The 21,743-nt window shown below is 39.9% G+C and overlaps 1 protein-coding gene across 1 annotated transcript in view; it reads left to right on the top strand.

The window, feature by feature from the left end:
* WWTR1 (WW domain containing transcription regulator 1) overlaps positions 1-12,619 on the top strand; it is a 132,902-nt gene extending 120,283 nt beyond the window's left edge. Inside the window, exons 4-6 of the mRNA XM_028503551.2 lie at positions 982-1,115; positions 5,028-5,140; positions 9,239-12,619. Of these exons, the coding sequence (XP_028359352.1) occupies positions 982-1,115; positions 5,028-5,140; positions 9,239-9,423 (432 nt within the window). The 3' untranslated portion in view covers positions 9,424-12,619. The remainder of the gene's footprint in view (positions 1-981; positions 1,116-5,027; positions 5,141-9,238) is intronic.
* Positions 12,620-21,743: the final 9,124 nt, after the last annotated feature.

Raw genomic sequence — 21,743 nt, 5'->3', positions numbered from 1 at the left:
CTTGTCTAGACAGCAGTTACTCTCTAAAATCATAGCATGTTATAGGACTGGAACAGATCTAACAAAGATACTGTAACTTAGGTGGCTTAAATATTCTCTTCGCCATTGTTACCATGGTTTGAGAGTTTAAGGGACAGTAAGATCAATGTCATTAGCCTGGAAAGTGGGCAACTGATAGGCGTACATATAGGAAGGGCCCAGTCTTGATTTTGGATGAAGTATAAACATACAAATGTATTCTTCTCTGGAAAGAGCAGCAAATTTGAAAGAAATTTAATGTCTGGTCATGTTTGTCAAGATGGGAGAGACTCCTTGGAGGTTATACCTAGAGAAAAAAATTGCAGTCAAATCCATAACTTTTGGATTGACTCTCCTGGGCAAAGTGATGATAGCTTTAAAAGAATAATTCTAGCTCCTAATTTTTACTAATGAAATCCAGATGCTCTCAGTTAATCAGCAGTAGGATTTAGATTGTGTCTGCATGCTTCCCTAACCTTCAGCTGTTTTAGTCAGGTCAACAAAACAATTAGTCAAATGGAAAGACTGATTGACAAAGAAACTTTTTAACTGATTGTTTTGCTCTCCTGGCTACTGACATAAAATTGCCAGATATAACTTAATGTAGAGCCTGAACTCTATAATTCAGAGTTTTAAGGACTGATAAATGGTAGAGAGCAGAAGGTACCTGCTAGTCTAGAGGAATCCAGTTGCTTTGAGTGATTTAGATTTGGTCTGAGTGCCTGGGATAAAAATAGCCTTGTCTCTGAGAAAGTGTCTTGAGAGGCCTTTATGCAAATTAGCTATTTAAACAATTGGATGGGTGGGACAGTTGCTACTTTAGGTGTCCTGCAGGCAAATTAGGAATAAATGTAAAATGCTTTGTATTTGGTAAAACATTTTCGTGGGGCATGTGCTATGCTCTGATCCTTGTGACCAAGGGAATAACTCTTGCCTCTCCCTGTGACTGGTATATTTCTCCAGGAAGCCGCCCTCTGTAGACAGCTCCCCATGGAAGCAGAGACTCTGGCCACGGTTCAGGCTGCTGTCAACCCACCCGCCATGACCCCAGACATGAGATCCATCACTAATAATAGCTCAGATCCTTTCCTCAATGGGTAAGTTAACATTTTGGAGTCATTTGTTTTTGCTTTCTTTATTTTGTGGTCCAGAGTATGGTGAGCCTTTGTTTATGTTGGGAGAAGGTGGGGAGCTGGAAGTTAGAGTGAGGATAGAGGCAGCAAGTAGAGGGTGGTAGCAGAAAAAAATAAAAGCAGAGGAAGTTACCTACTTTTAAAAAAAATCTCAAATTCCTAGTCAATAATTTTAAAATGGGGATGAACTTATAATTTCTATGGGATGGTGTTGCACAGTAATTATTTGGAAGATTCTAGTGGTTTTATGTGGCCAGTGTGGGGGGAAGCATTCCATGTGGCAAATAGAGAACATAATAATTAAGAAGTGGTGTTTATGGTGAAATCTGAATAAGGTCTATAGTTTAGTTAATAGTATTATGTGATGTCAATTTCCTGGTTTTGATCATTGTACTGTGGTTATGTAAGCTGTTGCTGGGTGAAGCAGGGGGAAGGGTGCATAGGAATCTGTTTCTTTAGCATCCTCTATGAGACTCTAAAATTATTTCACAATAAAGTCATAAAAAGAGATGATGTTTTGGAATAGAAAACACTTGGGCAGAAGGAAAAGATAATTTTGTCAGGAATATCAACATCCAGTTAGAGATGGAGGCATAGACAAATACAGCTCGCCTCCTTGTACAACCACAGCAAGATTACAGCTAAACTGTAGAACAACCATTACTCAGAACTGCCAGAAAATCAAGCTGTTGGAAGTCCAACAACTCAGGAATTAAAGAAACCATATTCATCCAGACAGGTGGAAGGGATGAAGGGGTAGAGACATAGAAACATGGACCTGGCTGGTTCTAAACCCACATGTAGTGGACATAAAATGGAGGGCTATCTCTGGAGCAAGGGACCCACTCCCACACTAAACCACCCAGCCCAGGGTTCCAGTGCCAAGAAGATAAGTCTCCATAACTTCTGGCTGTAAAAACTAGTGGGGTTGGGTCGGCAGAAGAAACTGAGGGATTCTCAGGCCTCTCCTCTTAAAGGGCCTCACAGCACACACAGACTTACTCAGACTCACTCCCACTGAGCTCCAGCACCAAGGCAGCAGCTTGGAGGTCACCAGTGGCATATGGGGAGAAAGTGAAGTATCTGGCATCAGGGTGAGAGCTGGGGTGCAGCTTCCTCCCAGAGAGAACTGCAGACAGCAGCCATTGTAACTTTTGTGACCCTTCCCCCACACAGAGCCACAGTGCAGTGGCACCATATCTGAGTTCCCATCAACCTGGCTCACGTGGTAAATCCCACCCTGATGATTACCTAAGGGTCTGTCCCATCCAAGTTACAGGCCTACCCAAGCAATCTTCTCACCCTGGTAACAGTGGCTTTTCCATATGAAGGGCTGGGCTAGCTGTAGGCTTCAGACCTTCCTAAATCCACTCAAACAAGTAACAGCTGAGCCCAACCCCCATACCTCTTGCTGAGTGTCCCCAGGCCTGGCACTAGCAGCAGACATCTGCAGATAACTTTGTAGCTTATGCCAAGGGGCCTCAGACTGAACACAGGTGGAGGCTGACCTTGGCCTGCACCACCCGGGGAACCCCAGAGCCTGTATACCCAGCGAACAGTTACAGACCATGTCAGAGTCAGAGCACCACTCAACCACCTCCACAAGCCATGGAGGGAGATAGTTGCTGGCCAGGGGTCACAGCCCATCCTGCCAGCTGTCTGGACTGGGTGAATCCCTCCCATTGACCTGCTGACAGCAACAAGACTCATCTACGAGAGGAGGGTGTACTCATCCCACACAGAGGGAGCACCCTGAGTGCACAGCTTGGGAGACAGGAGAGGCTGTGCCACTGGACCCTACAGGACACCTACTATGTTAGGTCATACTACCAAGACACGGAGTCAAAGCAGCTCTACCTAATACATAGAAACAAACACAGGGAGGCTTCCAAAATGAGGAGAGAAAGAAATATGACCCAAATGGTGGAACAGAACAGAACTCCAGAAGAACTAAACAAAATATAGATAAGCAATCCATTAGATACAGAGTTCAAAAGGGGTTATAAGGATGCTCAAGGAACTTAGTAAGGACCTCAACAGCATAAAAAAGATCCAGTTAGAAACAAAGGATTCACTAATTGAAATAAAGAACAACTTACAGGGAAACAATAGTAGAATGGATGAAGCCAAGAATCAAATCAATGATTTGGAACATAAGGAAGAAAAAGACATCAGTACAGCAAGAAGGAAAAAGAATCCAAAAAATCAAGGATAGTGTAAGGAGCCTCTGGGACACTTCAAATGTTCCAACATTTGCATCATAGGGGTGTCAGAAGGAGAAGAGAATGGGCAAGAAAAAATAAAAGAAAACTTACCTAATTTGGTGAAAGAAATGGACATATGAGTCCAGAAAGCACAGAGAATCCCAAACAAAATGGATGTAAAGAAGACCACACCAAGACACACCACAATTAAAATGCCAAAGGTTAAAGATAAAGAGAGAAACTTAAAAGCAGCAAGAGAAAAGCAGATAGTTACCTACAAAGGAATTCCCATAGGATTGTCAGCTGATTCCTCAAAAGACACTTTGCAGGCCTAAAAGTGTTTGGGAAGAAGTATTTAAAGTCATGAAAAGCAGGGACCTTCAACCTAGATTACTCTATCCAGAATAGCTATCATTTAGGATCGAAGGTCAGATAAAGTGCTTCCCAGACAAGTCCAAGCTAAAGGAGTTCATCATCAAGAAGCCCTTATTAGATGAAATTTTAAAGGAACTTTTAAGAAGAGGAAGATCAAAACTATGAACATTAAAATGGCAATAAATTCACAACTATCAACAGTTGAATCTAAAAAACAAACTAAGCAAACAAGCAGAACAGAAACAGAATCATAGATAGGGAGAACATTGGGATGGTGGCCAGGTGGGAGGAGGTCTGGGGGAGTGGGGCAAAAGGTGAGGGAATTAAGTACAAATAGGTAGTTACAGAATAGGCAGGGGGATGTTAAGAGCAAGTAAAGAAAGTGGAGTAACCAAAGAACTTATGCATGACCCATGGACATGAACAGAGGAGGGGGGCTACTGGAGTAGGGGGTGAGGGTGAAGAGGGACAAAGACGAAGAAGTTGGGACAACTGTAACAGCATAATCAATTTTAAAAAAAGTAAAACAAACAAACAAAAAAAGGGGTATCTTCATGAATAGAAGTCGTCAACCTTAATGTAGTCTTTTAAATTCAAATAAAGGGCAGTATTCTATTTCCTGTGCTTTTTCTGCCCTTCCAGAGGATTCTGGCAAACAAAAACAAATTTGAAAAGTTACTAAAAACAGAGAGATGAAAACAAACAGTGGCTGAAATAATGAAGGAAACTTTTTAAATTGTTGATTTAAAAGTTTTCAAATATTCAGAAAAGTATAGAGAATAATGTAAGACCCATGTACCCAAAACCCAGACCTTACATTTTTGAAATAAGTATTACAATTAATATTTAAATTCATCCCTTCTACTACTGAAATGTGTCTTCTTTTTCTTCTCTCCCTAGTGGTTGCACTATTTCCAAGTTGGCATGTGTTCCTCACGTGTACTTTTATGCTTCTTACTGCCTGATACCGTGTGCATCCAGAAGCAGTGTTCAACATTGTTTGGCATTTTTTTAAATTTACATAAATAGTGTTCAAATTATTTTGAAGGAAAAAAGAAATCAGTGCCATTTTACTATGAACAGCCCATTTTATTTGCTTGTAATTTATTAATTACATTGACATTAGGATGTATATTTCAAAAAAAAATTAAAAGGAGGTACAAAGTCTGCCTCTCTTCATTACCTGGAAAGTTGGGTAGTGACAGAACTACACTGGGTTAGGGTTTTCATGACTATTTTAGTTTTGAAATATCTTTAGTGGTCTCACACTGAAGTTTCTCCATCTTTTTCTCTCCAGAGGACCATATCATTCGAGGGAACAGAGCAATGACAGTGGCCTGGGGTTAGGGTGCTACAGTGTCCCCACAACCCCAGAGGATTTCCTCAGCAACGTGGATGAGATGGACACAGGTAGGAGCAAAGCCTGCAAGGACTTTCAATGCGTTTGTATTTTTAAGTCATCTTTTCAGTCATCTCAATTCTAAAATCCAATGAGAACCACTTAATCTCAAAACAACATAAAATGACAGCCAAAAGGCCATCCAGCTCCCCAAGCACTGTTCACAAACTCTAGTCCCTTCCCCCTGGTTTATACAAATATAGTTTATGTATGGGCATGAGATTTTAAATTCTTTTTTTTTCTCTTTGCTTTTGCTTGTCCTTGCTTCATCTAGCCCTTTCCTCACAATCACATGAATACACCACTGCCTGCTTTTTCATTCTTCAACAGGTGAAGAGTTAAATGCTGTTTGGTTTTCAGTTGTAACATATGGGACACTTTTGCTCTTGGGAAGGGTACTGGTTTGTAGTTCCACCAGCATGCAGATTTTTTCATGTCGTTCACTGCATTTGGGAGGCAATTGGCAGTGAGCATTTGGAAAGTTAAGCAACTCAGAGGATTCTAAATTGTCAGCTCCAAATCCCAATGGTAATAATGTCTTCTCCCAGCAATTAAAAAGGAGAGTCAGGGTGACTTGAACTTAGTCCCTGCTCCTCCTTCGGGCCAGGCCTCACTTGGCTTCCTGGTTACCTTTCCTTGCCTCCTCTTCTCAAGGAGAAAGGCCTTCAATTGCAAAAACTGGATTTGGTTTTATTAGTTAAATCTCGAGTTAGTTATCAAAGTCCTAAACTTCCAGAAGATATTCTAGAACTAAAAATAACAGACAGCTGAGGTGTTCACTATTTGGAGTTTTCTTATGCAAGTTTCTCCTTTCTCTTCACTGATGATAGAAATGAATTGTTCTGTGATGAACATAATTGCTTTCCAGCCGCTGCTGCCCATAGTGCCTGTGTTCGTCACACTCTGCTCCTAGTGTCTGCACTTCTCACTCTGAGTCTAAATTTTCAGTCAGACAAGAGACATCATCCGCCAGCCAGTGTAGACGCTGGAGTGGCTGCCCCAGGGTCTCCTGGAGATGAGGCAGGGCATCATCTCCACGTTTAGAGGATTGTACAGACTGTCTTGTGAAGAGTCACCCAGGAATAGTTTTAACTATTTGTTTAGTTTTACTTTAATTTATTACCTCAATTTTTCCCCTCTGTTCCTGCCTCCCTTTCTTTCTTCATTCCTTTATTTTTTGGTGTGAGATTTGTTTTGCCCTCTTTGGAGTGGTTCCTTCCTATGTTTAATATTCTTTTGCGTCATCTTTTATACAGTGGGAAGCCAGTAAATGTAAAAAGCAAAGTTAAATAAAAAAAGACTAAGGAGACCTAAATCTAAGCTTGACATAAATATAAACAAACAAACAAACAAACAAATAAATAGATGGCCTTGAGTGTGTAAATAGGAAATGTTTTAAAGCCTCAATGTAGAATTGTTTTCCTGAAAAGAACATAGTCCTCACAGGCAGGCAACCTAAGTGGAATCCTTGCTTCCCCACTTCCTGGGTAAGTCCTGTAGCCTCCCTGGGACACAGATTTCTCACCTATAAAGGGGGAATAATGTGCTCACTTCTTCGAGTTGTGAGGAGTCATGAGATCACAGAGCTTGGCCTTCATTTCCCCTCCTGAGAAGGTTGAGGTGATGTACAGAAGGAACTTGGTAAGTGTTAGGGCTCCAAGTTAACCCAGTTAAATGAGTATCATCCCACTGAGTTTAGGGTCACTTCTGTGATGTCTTTATAGGAAGTGGGCGTGAACCCTCTGGAAAGGAGAAATGTGATTACACTCGAACAAAATGAGGAGAAGTTGACAGTGGGTAGAGCTCAAGTGTAGCTAGAAAAGGTGGGTTAGATCCACTGACCACATGTTGAATGGGAGGAGCCAGCTGAGTACTGCCCTTGCAAAATGCTTTGGAAACAACAGTTGGACTTGGTGTGAACAAAGTACAGGAGATAGATAGCAAGAGCAAAGCCTGGGAAGTTATTCATCCTTCCAGAATATTCTGAAATTATCACACCCTTGTAAGATTTGCATGATTTTTATCTCTCCCACTTTTTAAATGGATACTACTACAAAGACCAAAAGGATTGCAAAGTTGCTCCAAACAGAAATATTTGTTATATTTAAATTTTTAAGTGAAAAGATTACAATGAGATTGCAGGGTTGCTCCAAAGAGAGGTATTTTAAAATTGTTAACCTCAACAAAAAACCCTAACTAGTCTCCTCATGTTTTCAATGTCTGAAGAGAAAGGATAATAGGAATTCTTTAAAACAGGGAGCTTTTGTTTGGCTAAAAAAATGTATTCTTGAGTTATTAGAAAGTTAAATAGAAAATTGAGATAAATTATTTTAACTGGAGATAAAGAAAAAAATACATCTGGCACCTGAGATTGGAGATTTTAAACCTCACTTCCATTTCTTATGCTCTAGTGGGTAGAAAAAGTTATTTTGGATTTTCTTTTCTATTTTGATGTTTTCAATATGTGGTTAAACTTGATTTATTTTTTCATTGCCTTTTGCATTGAAATCCTATAAAATACTCTCAAGAAACATTGATATTTTATGAGTCATAGAAAAGTCATTAAGTTTTGCTATCACCAAAATAAAGTTTGATTATGTTTCTCTCATCACTAGAGAAGATGTAATTTTTCTCCCCAGAAAATATTTAATGCATGTGGTTAAAATGAATTTTCTGCAATTTTACTCAGAATAGTAAAATTTCTGTGCATGCTTTCAAAGAAGGCTACTGCACTTTTGAGACACAAAAGCTAATTTAATGAGTTTCTTAAAAATGATGCTGTGTGGGAGCTGGCCTTGGTTATCAGTGCTCCCCAGTCTTTGGGTGTCCCTTCAGAGAATCGCTTGAATTAACTAGCCATTCTAATACTGTGTAGCCAACAAGATTGAGTTCCAAGGTTCTTCTTTCTCTAACACAATCAGGAAACATTCATGGTAGTTGTGTATGCATATGAGTTTGTATGTGCAAATGGTGCCCAGAGCCATGGCGCTGTGTGGAGCCCATCACATGGGGGATTCCTCCAGTTTGTGAAAAAGGTACTATAATCCCAATCTCATATGAGTAAACTGAGGGCCAGACAACGCATATACACATAAGTTATGTGTGTCTAAGTTCACACAGCTAAAAAGGTCAGTTTACTGGCACAAAGATCAGTACATTTTCTCCTATACTATTATTTATGAAGAACATGCATTCCTCATGTTGTACCCCAGATGTTGAACCTTCCTCCAATGAAGGCAAAAACCTTCACTGCCAATGAAGTCCTCAAGCATTTTCTCAACTGTGTTCTGTAGACTCTAGTTCTATCTGGATATAAATGCTGCCAAAATCAGATTAGGTGATTCAGTGGGTTTAGGAAATAAATTTACAAACAAACAAGATAAACAAAAGTGGTTTTTTTTTTGTTTTGTTTTGTTTTTACTGCAAGACTTCTCAGGACCTTCATACCCTCGATGCGTTGTGACTCATAGGCATTGTGAGAAAGGCAGGTAGCTGGGTGGGGTGTGTATGTGTGTGTGGAGGGAGGGGGATGACCTACAGAACCCACTTCATAAAATGCTTTGAAATCGATCCCTAGAGCCATCTATGAAGACAGCCTTTTAATAACATGGTGAAAAGAAACTCCTCACCACTATCTTTGAACATAAAGAGGGAGGATATGGGTACATAGAAGCTTGCAATTAAATCCTGAGATTATACCCCATGATGAGGAAGTTATTATGGGCAGGGCCTCTCTGCTCTTTCACAAAAGAACTCTTCATGCAGCTGTCACAGGAAAGCATGGGTCATAGGTCAGACCCAAAGGGCTTTCACATGCACCTTTCCTGTCTCCTTGGACTTCCCTATTCTGGACCATGTCTACCCAGAGCAGTGAAAGAGTCAGCCGGCATCTCTGTGTCTCCTAGGAGTGAACGTCACTGACTCAGTGTCCGTTGTGGCAGTTGAAATTTTGCCCAGAGATGGAATATTTTAGACCTGCAGCAACATAATCTTCTGATTAAATGTAGGCACAGCACAGATGAAGATGGGAATTATGTTAACATTTGGACTCTCCTTCTTTCAAAAGCTTAAGAAAGGAGTTAAAATGGTTTCCTTTTATTCTGTTACAGGAGAGAATGCAGGACAGACGCCCATGAACATCAATCCTCAGCAGACCCGTTTCCCTGATTTCCTGGACTGTCTTCCAGGAACCAATGTGGACCTCGGCACTTTGGAATCTGAAGATCTGATCCCCCTCTTCAATGATGTAGAGTCTGCTCTGAACAAAAGTGAGCCCTTTCTAACCTGGCTGTAATAAATGCCATTGTAACTTGGGTGCAGCCATGACCTGACATTTCCTGGGCCTCTTGGGAGAAGCGATGGAGTGGAGCAAGTCTGCAGGTGAACCGCTTTCTGCCTCCACGACTCATGCTCCCTCCTTTCCATTTGGCCAGTTTAATCATTGCCTGGATTTGATTGACAGTAACTTAAGTTAAACATAAATAAATATTCTATTTTCATTTTCTGCAAGCCTGCATTCCTGTGGTGGGTTACGCAGAATAGCTTCTTCGTTTTTCTCTCTGCAGCCCCACGACTAAGCTTTATGGGTGTTAGTTGAAATTTATACATCATTTGATTATAAACCATAAAAAGCTGACCACAGGCAGTGACTTCAGACAGGCGGCTCGGTCCAGGAAATGTATACAAAATTAGACCCGATTTACAGTTTCAAAAACTGTATTGATGACTGTAGTACCAAATGCTTTACATATTTAACCCAAGCTTTAAAAAAAAATCATCATATGGATAGTAAAATTCTGCTGTATGGAAGACAATGTAGTTGTGAATCCATGCTGGTTTTGATGATTCTTATTACTCTGTATTTACAACGTCACGCACGTTAGTTTATCCTCCATTTATGTGGTAGCATCTAGACAACTGGCCCTTCTAGCAGGGGAGTAGCAGCGGTGGTGGCCACAGTCCTACGCCACAGGTCTGAGGAAAGAGACCAGTTTGGTACTAATCATGAGCATTTATCAAACAAAACATTTTAAAATTGCAAGTTGGATTTTTTTAAAAGTTGCAGCTTAGAATTTGATGTTTATTTTCTGATGCACTATAATTTCATAGCTGATGACAAAGGGCAGCCAAATGTTTTTTGATAAATCAGTGGCAACTGTAATTTTGTCTTTTGAAACTGTTCTGAAAACATCGGGAAAGCATAGCTTTCAACCTGATGGCACACACAGTAAGCTGTTGCTTTTTGAATTCTGAAGCCTTGTCAGTTTTGCTTTTAAGATTTCAAGTGTTTAAAATAGTCTTATCTATGAAACTGTTTGAAGGATGAAGCAGATCTCTGACTGACATTTTAAAAAATGCCCTTTGCGGGTGTATGGTGGAGACATATGTTTCTGAATTCAGTAAAATTGATTCCTAAGTATATTACCCTAACCCTGTTTGCTACAGTTGGTATAAAAAGGCATGAAATATGTACTCAATACCTCTTATGTAACCAAAAATTATTTTTTACTAGCTTTTAAGGACTGAGCGAGAGCATCAGGTTCACCTGGCATGCACTCTGTCTGCATTGCCAATGAAGTCCTCAACTGTTTAATGTTTTCAGCTTGACATTATTTATAATCTATGAATTTAATATCTTTTTAGAAAGACAATAATTCAGGTCTCTGAGAGGAACCTTTCAATTCCCAAGGGGGCTTATTTGTTCAGAATCTTAAATAAGATCCTTTCGATCTATCAGAATATAGACAGACAGAATACATTCTATCTTGTTGGAAAGAAGGCATGTGAAAAGGTCAGAGATGAAGTAGTAGAAGTTATGGAATACAGGGGGAAGCCTACCAGTTGTGAAGTGGAAATTGACAAGTTGTAGTACCCCAAAAGCAAGACAAGCAGGAGGTATAAGAGGTGCCCCAAAAGAACAAAACAGCAATTTTCTACTACAACCTTTATACCAAAAGAGTGTTGTAGAAGAAAAGCAGCCTTTGGTGCACTTTATGTGGAGGGGGAGGGGCAGGGGCAGTGGAGCCCTGTCCTTGCCCATGCTGAGCATTAGGAGGACAAGGGCATAAGCCTGCTGTTGCTTCCAACACAATGAAGAGATTGCTTTTTCCTGAAGGACCCATGGTTTATGTTCCTCTGATTCCTTCTCTCTCTCCAAGTGCTCTGAGAGAGACGGGGCGATGTTTGTGTTGCTACTAAATTGAAGGGAGCACTATATCTTTTTCTCTTACATTAGTAATAATTGCAAAAAGAGTTGTACATTCTAAGGAAAAAAGCAAAAACAAGGGACCTAACAAAACTGAGCAGTGTTACTGTATTTTTTTAAAAAATATTTTTATAGACTCATTTTCAGGTTATCAGATGTAAAAGAAACAGATACCCCTCTTTTTTTTTAAAGTAGTTAAAACATTGATGATTTATATTATCTATTTTTAGAAGTAATTTCCTAGTAAGCTTGTGGCATTAGAAAACACTAGAAGTTTTCCTAGAGAAATTAGTTGAAACATAATTAATGAACATAAATATTTTTCCAGAATTAAATATGGACCCTGACTATGTGTTTACTAATAGATAAAGCCAGATATAATTTTTTGTTTGTTTTTAAGGCCCTAAAATATGGCCTTTGTTAAAGAACACTAAAGCTAGAAATCAACGTAAGAGCGGCTTTTTAAAGGCTATTTCCTATGATTGTAAGTGTTAAACCCCCTGCAGAATCATGATAAGGTGCTATTTATACTGTTTTTCTTATTAGAGAACAACTGCCAGGATATCTAGTCATGTAGTCCTACGTCAATCAATAAATTTCAGCATTTCATCCAATAGTTTTGCCATAGAAAAGTCATATTAAAATTGAAATTGAAAAATAATTTTGGAGATCTTTCTAGGTCTTTTTTTTCTGATTAAACATATTTTTCTTGAAGTTAAAACATTGTTGAAACATATTTACAACTCTGTTAAGTCTAAGTAATTCTTAGTATTTCACCATAGTATTTAGGATGTAAAATGCCATGTCTTCCACAGGAAGCACGTCAAACAGAACAAAACCGTTAGTGTGGGGGGTGGGGGGCGGCAGTTCCTGGCGTGGTAGGAAAGCTCTCTGCGGAAGAAGGCGAGCTGGAGTGGCACAGGTGCTGGTAATTATGAGTTGTGTTCTCATGACATTAGGAAGTAATTTCTGAGAGTACAACTTTTATGAAAAAAAAAAGCTGTTGAAAAGAAATTGTAGATTAATTTAATTGGGAAAATGGATGACTGACAGAGACTGTTTCCCTAACACACTACATCATTTATGTGCTAGTACTTTAACTTTTAAAAAAAACTTACTCCTACATTTTATAATATGACATATGTGTGTTTATTTTTAATTTAGAATGCTATGCATACAGACGTATGCAGCCAAATCAATCAGATCAAACCTTTTTACTGGACTTTGGTACTGGTTTTTACTTCTCTGATTCTGTATAAGAAAAATAAATACAATTGAATTTCCACCTGGAGGCTTTGTCTTTTTATTGTGTGTGTTCTTTAACTGAGGGCTTTGGGTGGTGCTGAAGACAAGCTTATGCAACCCTCCTGGCAGAGAATGAAAGAAACAAAATTTTGTAGGCAAACATTTTTTTGGCTCAAATGCCTATTCTTTAATATTCTAAATATCCACAGAATTCTAGTTTCTATGTTATTTGAAGTGACCCACTGGGATTTACTTTAAAAGTCCACTGTCCCTCCAACACCCTCACAGATACAACTGAGACATCGGGACTAGAGGAATTCGGTTTTTCTTCTATTATTAACAATATGGCTTACCATTTTGTTGTGAAAACTGAAAGCAGCCCCTCACCGTTCTGTGTGTTCATGAGAGTATATTTTCTCTGCCTATCAAGTCCCTTGATTCTCACAGTCGTGATACCTTTGTCACTGCACAGAAACACTAGGTGAGAGCACTCTTAGTATGAGAGTGTTTTAGTCCTGGCTAGTGTGCCTCAGTGGATTGAGCACTGGCCTGCAAACCGAAGATTCTCTGGTTCAATTCCCAGGCAGGGCACATGCCTGGGTTGTGGGCCAGGTCCCCAGTAGGGGGTGCTTTCGAGGCAACCACACATTGATGGTTCTCTCCCTCTCTCCACTCCCGTCTCTAAAAATAAATAAATAAAATCTTAAAAAAAAAGAGTGTTTTAATCAGAAGCATTCAGCTAAACAACAGAGAGAAAAAATGCTAGTGGAAACATCACCAACATTCCAGGGTCAAAGTCTCAAGCATCATTTTTTAAACCATATTTCATCACCACTTGTAAGGTAACATATGCTCATTGTTGAAAATGTTATAAACACAACATGTATAAAGTAAAAGCTAAGAGTTCTGTATCCCCCAAATCTCACATTTAAAAAAAAATGCACATTAGCTCTTTCTCCTATAAGATGGATATTTTTGCAAATGGAAAGCAATTATACATGCTGTTTAGAAGCTTTCATTTTTTTCTCTTTAACAATAATAGTGATGTTACTAATACTTATTGAGCAAATATTATGTGCTAGGCATTATGCAAAACAGTTGCTACATATTATCTTTTTTCTGTGTGTTTCTGTTTATACTTCATTTTTTAAAACATTTAATTTTTCAATTACAGTTGACATACAATATTATATATTTCAGGCATACAACATAGTGATTAGCCATGATATAACTTATTAAGTGGTCATTCTGTAAATTTGGTACACATCTGACACCATGGTTGTTAGAATACCATTGAATGTGATCCCTATGGTGTACTTTACATCACCATGACTATTCTGTAACTACAAATTTGTTCCTCTTGATCTCTTCACCTTTTCACCGAATTTTCCCACCCCCTCCCATCTGGCAACTATCAAAATGTCCTCTATCTATGAGTTTGTTTCTGTCCTACTTGTTCATTAATTTTGTTATTTAAATTCAGTTGATATATATATATTTATTACCATTTTATTGTTCATTTTTTAATCTTTTTCTTAAAGAAGACCCTTTAACATTTTGTGTAATACTGTTTTGGTGGTGTTCAACTCCTTAACTTTTTCTTGTCCAGGAAGCTCTTTATCTGTCCTTCAACTCTAAATCATAGCTCTGCTGGACAAGTAATCTTGGCATCTTGGCTGTAGGTCCTCCTTGCTTTTTATCACTTTGAATATTTCATGCCAATCTCTTCTGCTCTGCAAAGCTGCTGTTGAGAAATCAGCTGACAGTTTATGGGAGCTCTCTTGTAGGTCACTAACTGCTCTTGCTGCTTTTAAGAATCTCTCCTTTCCTCTAATCTTTATCATTTTCATTATGCTGTGCCTTGGAGCCCGCCTCTTTAGGTTCATCTTGTTTGGGTTTCTCTGCCCTTACTGCACTTGTATGTCTAATTCCTTCACCAAGTTAGGGAAGTTTTTTTGTCATTATTTTTTAAAATAAGTGTTCAATCCCTTGCTCTCTCTCTTTTTCTTGCAACACCCCTTGATATGAATGTTGGTATCTTTGAAATTGTCCCAGAGGCTCCTTATGTTATCCTCATTTTGGGGCCTGAGGGAGAATTCCTTTCTCTTTTTGCTCTTCTGATTGGGTATTTTCTGCTTCCTTATATTCCAAATTGCTGATTTGATTCTTGGCTTCTGTACTGTGCTGTTGATTCCTTGTCAATTATTCTCATTTCAATTAGTGTATCCTTCATTTCTGACTGGTTCTTTTCTATGGTTTCTATGTCCTTTTTTTATGCTGTTGAAGTTCTAAGTTCATCTATTCTTCCCCTAAGTTCATTGAGTATCCTTGTTACCTGTGTTCTGAACTTCATATCTGGTAGTTTGCTTATCTCCATTTTGTTTAGTTTTTTTCTCTGAAGTTTTGTCCTGTGTTTTTCATTTGAGACATGTTTCTTTGATTCTGCATTTTGGCTGCTTCTCTGTGTTTGTTTGCATGCATTAAGCAGAGCTGCTACATCTACTGGGCTCTGTAGAGTGGCCTAATGCAGTAGGTGTCCTGTAGGGCACCTACTACACACAGCCTCTCTGTCCCCTGTCACAGCCTCTCTGTTCATCCGAACTGGTCAGTCCAGGTGTGCCCACCTCCCTCCACCCTGTGTGGGCTGTGTACACCCTTCTGTTGTAGTTGAGCTTTGATTGCTGTTGGAACCTCAGTGGGAGGGATTTACCTTCAGGCAGATCAGCTGCAAGGACTAGCTGTGACCATTGCTGTTCAGGACCCCACCCCACGGAGCAGGACTTACTTCAGCAGGGCTCTGGTGTCCACTGAGTCCACTGCTGGAGTGTGTCACTTATGGAGGTGGTTGGGTGGTGGTGCTTTGACAGGGTTTGAAGTTGTCCAGTGGGTGCTCTTGCTCTGGGACCTCCCTGGAAGTACAGACCCAGGACAGCTGCCCCCTGTGTTCTGCCTGGGGCCACCCAGTATGAGCTACATAACAATCTGCAAATGGTTGCTACTTGTGCTGGTCTTGAAGGTGCCCAGGAGAGGACAAGCTGTGCACCATGGCCAGCTGCCAATAGTGCTGGAGCATAGGGAGGTGGCACACCAAGGCCAGATGCTGCTTGTTAAAGGATTTTTAGGAAAGTCTGAAGCATGAGTCAAGACAGGTCATTCATATGGAAAAGCCACTGGAAACAGCTTGTGTGGGCCTGAAAGTTGGGTGGGACAGAGTGTGAGGGAATCACTAGGTGGAGTTAACAGTGTGAGCCAGGTTGACTTACGTGGCACCTACCTGCTCACTCTGTGAAGGGAGGGCTCAGAAAAGGAACAATGTACTCTGCCAGTACTTCTGTCTGGGAGAAAGCTGTCCCTCCAGCTTTTGAGCTGAGGCCAGGCAACTCAGTTTCTCCTAGTATGTCCCTGGTTCCTTTTAAGCAGTTGCCCCAGTACTAGAGCTCAAAGTGAGTCGATTAAGTTTCTGTGGGGGTCCTTTAAGAGGAACTGCCTGGGATTCCAGTGGCCTCCCTGTCTTACTCAGACAAAATTTGTGCTGGTTTTCTCATCCATAACTCATACAAACTTCTCTGTCAGGCACTGGAACACTGGGCTGGTAGGCCTGTTGTGTGACTGGGTCCCCTTGCTTCTCAGGGTCTCCTCTGCAGCTGAAATATCCCTCCTGATTTTTAACCACCATATGTGGGTGGGGCCAGCCCATTTGTATCTCCACCCTCTCTACCAGTCTCGATGTGGCTTCTTTATATCCTTAGTTGTAGGACTTTTCTGTTCAGGTAGATTTCAGGTGATTCTGAATGATGGTTGTTCTGTAGTTTAGTTGTTATTTTGATTTGGTTGTGGGAGGATGGGAGTGCTGTGTTTACCTACACTACCATTTTGACCAGCCCCCTAATTTTTAAAAGAGATTGTATTTATTTATTTTTTAGAGAGAGGGGAAGGGAGGGAAAAATAGCAATATCGATGTGCAAGGGAAACTGATCAGTTGCCTTTGCGTGCCCCCAACTGGAGACCTGGCCTGAAGCCCAGGCGCGTGCCCTGGCTGGGAATTGAATGTGCCTCAGTCTTTCAGTTTGCTGGATGATGCCAAATTCACTGAGCCACACCAGGCAGGGCAGGCTCCTAATTATTTTTAATATTAAAAAGATTTACTACAAACATGAAGTTTTTAAAAAATATAGTCACATTTGATTTGCATAAACACTAAGTTTTGTTTTTCTCCCAGCTTACACTTTCAACAAAATATTTGGGAAGGTATGTGGAATAGGTAAAGTTCAAAATTTGAATGAAAAACATAGGTTCTATTCTAGTAATAGCATACAATGCAAATGAGTTCTGTTTTCTCCCCAGATTTATTGAGATATTGCTATATAACAGTATATTAGTTTAAGGTGTACAATGTAGTGATTTTATATATGTATGTATCGCAGCATGATTACTACAGTAAAGTTAGTTAATACATAGATCATTTACATAGTTCCAATTTTCTTTTTTCTTTTGTGGTGAGAACTTTGGTCTAATTCTTAAATCTTTATAAATATGACAGGTAAAAATACCTTACCATTTGAATTTCTGGAATTAATAGTAAATTTGAAGGCTCTTTTTATAACATTATTGTCTATAATGCATGATGTCAGCTCTCCACCCTCTGTTCGTTTTTTCTGTTTTGGGGCCCCACACCTACCTTGCTTCCAACAGCTAATTCCTGTGGCTCTTCTTAAAAAGCATGCTAGAGTCTTTTGCCCCCACATGTGTGGAAAACTAGAAATGCCAAAGAATTTACATCCTGCGTGACCTTTGGCCAATGACAGGTGGGTGTGCAGCATTCTGGAGCCTGGTGGTATCCGGCAGAGTCCACCTTCTTCCGGACTTTGCCTAAGAGCACACCCATGCTTTGTTTCCTTCCTTTTCCTGTCCTGCTTTACCCACTCTTACCAGTTTCCCCTCTATATATCCACTTCCTTGTACATAATTCTTTAGTAATGCTTCTTTAAAAATACTTGTACATGAACACTTGCATCAGGATCTGGGAACCAGACTGAAGATGGTATCCAGAATGCAAAACAAAATAAGGTTAATTAATAAGGAAAACATACAGTCCAATAGAAATATAAGCCAAGGATATGAACTGAATATTTATAGGACAGAAAATTGAATGGCAAATAATTTGCCAACTTCATTACTAATCAGGAAAATGGAAACTAGATAATGATGACAGACCCATTCACTTCTATCAAACTACAGTCAGAAAGACCAACACAAAGTGTTGGCTAGCATGTGGTGAAACACTGTTGGCAGTGTAAACTGATACAGGCATGTTGCAAGCTGGCAACTTGCTGTTTTGTTGACCACTGTATCCCCAGTCCTGAGGGCAATGCTCAGAATATAGCAGACGAGCAGTAAATATTTCAGTGAATGAATTTTTTTGCACCCTGTATTCCCCAAGGAAGTGAGTAGTTTCAGAGGGAAAATACAGAGAACAGGGTGGGGGGGGGGTTTGCAAAAATAGGAAAGAAGGGGCTTTCTAGACAATTTAGTTGATTAAACAAATCTGTCACAAATCAGTGGGCATTAAGGCCAACCATGTTTATCTAGTTGATTAATCTAGCTGACAACTAAATCTGTCACAGGCTTTGCAGCTAAATCAGTTCTGAGCTGGGACTTTTACATTTACAGTGTATTCAAGATTTTTTTTTTTAGGATTAACATTTATTGAAAATTCATGTATTGCCATATCTAATGAAAAGTTGCAACCACTATATTTTAGATTTTTCCCAGAGGCACTATTTAAAAAAATATTATGATTAAATATTGTATGGACCTTATAGATCCTGAATATATAATTTAATCCAGAGCACATATGATGGTATTAGAACTCTTAGGTTAAAATCTGGAGAAGCTACAATGTCTGCCTTGCTGCCCAGAATAGATAAGTATATGTAATGTATTAAAATGAATATAGAATCAACATCAGACATATTATGTCCTGTTAGGAAGACTTTTTGGAAGAGTTTCTGGTCACTGGAATGAGCTAGGTCTAAAAATTCTGGCCCTAAAACAGAATGGATTTATTCCACAGATGCCCTAGAAGATCCGGTACATTGAGATCCTTAAAGAAGAGTACCTTAGAACTTTCTCTGGAAATCCCCCAAATTTTAATACTAACCGACAGTTAACAACTGCATTATACTTTTCATGGTCTCTGAAGGACTTGAGAAAGTGATCAAAGCTTTGGATGTTGTTCATAGTCAGTGCTCACACATACATTTACATGAATTCCAGATGCTCATAAACTCGCTAAAGCCCTCCTAGTGACCTTAGGTTCTGCAATTCGTTCCCACAGCTACACTTTGAGATAGGTCCCTTGTAAGTTAAAAATGTGATTTGATAAAGCTTTGAACTGGAGTTAGCAGAGATGCATAAGTGGTGTTTAGAAACATTAATTTGTAGAAGTCACAAATAGAGTTTACCATAGAATTTTACATATTCTAAATTGATTCTTCTGTTTGTAAGTCATGAGGTCATACTATTAACTGAACAATATGAAACATGCTTCATATGTTTGCAGCTTGAGGACCAAAAGCAGGGTGGCCAATTGTTCTGGTTTGCCTAGTACAAAAAGTTTTTCTGTTTTGAGGGACTTTAAGTGTTAAAATTGGGAAAGTCCAAGCAAACTGGGAAGAGTTGAGAAGAGTGCATCATATACTCATTGGCAGGACTGGCTACATGATTTGTGGGACCCAGTACAAAATGAAATATGGGGTCCTTGCTCAAATTTTATAAGAATTGCAGAATGGTAGCATTAAAGCATTAAACCAAGTGTGGGGTGCTTCTGGGTGGGGACCCTGTGTGACCGACCATGCAGGAAACATTGTCCAGGAAGCCAGCCCTGCCCATTGTGATCCTGCAAATCAGAGGATTTTATGAGTGGATTCCACTGTAAGATTAAAAAAAAGAAAAAGAAAAAGAAGAGGCTGACACAAGGGCTTCCTAGTAAAAGAAATAATTACAAGATTTAAGCCAAGAAATTATTAAAATTTTACTAACATGTTTCCCACCAAATATTACAGGTAGCCAGCTGCGTATCCAATAGTAGGAGACGGTTTTGTGTATCCGGGGCCTTTGGTCCTCAGTCAGACTTGATCTCTCCCAAGGATGCCAAAAAATGTGAAACTCATTTAGGAGCTTCCTTAATATCTCCTGATAGCCTCGGGGTCACAGGTATCAACAACAAGCAAATATATATGTCACATTCATTCATTCACCTCTGTACTTGCTGAGCCCCTGCCATGTTAGAGGCACTGAACACGCATTGGAAATACAAGGATGAAGAAAACTCAATCCTTTTTGAACTTACAGTTCAATCAGCGCCATATATCATGGGACAAAGAGAAATGGGAGCTCAGAGCAGGGAAGGAAGAAGAGGAGTGAACAGCCTCACACAGGTCATGGTGTCTGAAGTAGGCCCTCCAGCTGGGCAGTGAGGGAGTCCTAGCTTCAAGGAGTTCCCCAGGCATTTCAGGTAAAGGACAGAGCATACAGGAAAGCACAGGATTTGGGCAGAAGAGAGGTGAGGTCCGTGGCCCTGGAGGGAGAGTATGTGGGGACAATGAGGCAGGACGTGAGGCCCAGTAAGGTAGAAGGAGCTGATGGATGATCCTCTAAGGCAGGAGCCTCAAACTCATTTTCGCTGGGGGTGACATCAGCATTGTGATTGCCTTCAAAAGGCCAAATGTAATTTCAACTTCATAGTTAAGGAGTAGTTACATTTATACAGTCCTAAAATTATTTTGTACTCCAGAGTTGCAGTTTATCTTAAATAGTGGAAGCCACAGGAGGATTTCCAATAGCAGAGCAACCTCAGGCAAACAGGCCAAAAAGTAGAAGTGGATGAAATTGGAGAGAAGTTGGTGGCCCTCTCCAAGTGCAAAGGCCTATTTGGTGCTAAGAGGACAGGAAGAAATTGATATCATGGCTTCTGCCTCCAAAACAATAATATGAGGTTTGTCCAGAAAAAGTCCAGCCATTGTTAATGTAATGAGAATAGTTTGGGCAACATCGATGTAACCTGGCAGCTAAGGAGAATGGACTGGAATGTGCATGCATGAACAGTGACTGCACTGTACTAGTCAGCGGGGGAGGCAGACGCCATTGAGTGAGCATGTGTACTGTGTGGCCATTGCATTCAAAATGACTGAGTAGAGCAACAAATCTGCATCAAATTTTGCATTAATCTTGAACATTCCTCCATGGAAACTAGTCAGATGATTCAGAAGGCTGCAGTTGTGGGCAACTGGTGATTAACAGCTTCATCATGACACAATACACTTGCTTATGCATCACGTCTCATGCAGAGTTTTCTGGAGAAACATCAAAGCACCCAGGTGACTCAGCTACCCTACAGCACAGATTTGGGGCCCTGTGACTTCTGTCTTTTCCTAAAACCAAAACCACCTTTGAAAGGAAGAGATTTCAGAGCATTGATGAGATTCAGGAAAATACAACTGGGCAGCTAATGGTGATTGGGAGAACTGTGTGAGGTCCCAAGGTGACTACTTTGAAAGGGACTGAGGCATCATTGTCCCATGTACAATGTTTCTTGTATCTTGTATCTTCTTCAATAAATGTCTCCATTTTTCACTTTACATGGCTGCATACTTTCTGGACAGACCTCATACACTATTCTATGTTTAGTATCAAGTGGATGCTAATGTAGTTCTGGAGTGAGGGAGATCGTTTGGGGCTGGGTGGTAAGGTAGGATGAGGGGAGCAGGCAGAGCATCCTGGGCATAGGGAACCATTAAGCAAAGTCCTGGGAGAAACAATGGAAGAGCAGCAATGTATAATGACAACCTACTGTGGCCTGGGAACTAGGCAGCAGTAGTCCATCTGTGTGTGTGTGTGTGTGTGTGTGTTGGAATAGAATTATACTTTCAGAGCTATTTAGATAGAATTAACATCTTCATAATATTTTTTAAAAAATTCAATTCAGCTGCTTTCTTAATATTCTGAAAGTATAAGAGTTGAAGATGGGTAGACAAAAACCAAACAAATAAAACCCCTCAAAATCTTAGTGTTGAAAGTCAGGCACTAATGCCAGTTCTATCTGCAATGGAGACAATTATAGTCTCCAAAATTCACTAAACCTTTCTATGTCTTATTTCTTATTC

This window comes from Phyllostomus discolor, chromosome 2, assembly GCF_004126475.2.
Source record: "Phyllostomus discolor isolate MPI-MPIP mPhyDis1 chromosome 2, mPhyDis1.pri.v3, whole genome shotgun sequence".
NCBI lineage: Eukaryota > Metazoa > Chordata > Mammalia > Chiroptera > Phyllostomidae > Phyllostomus > Phyllostomus discolor.
This window is presented reverse-complemented; position numbering and strand designations above follow the sequence as displayed.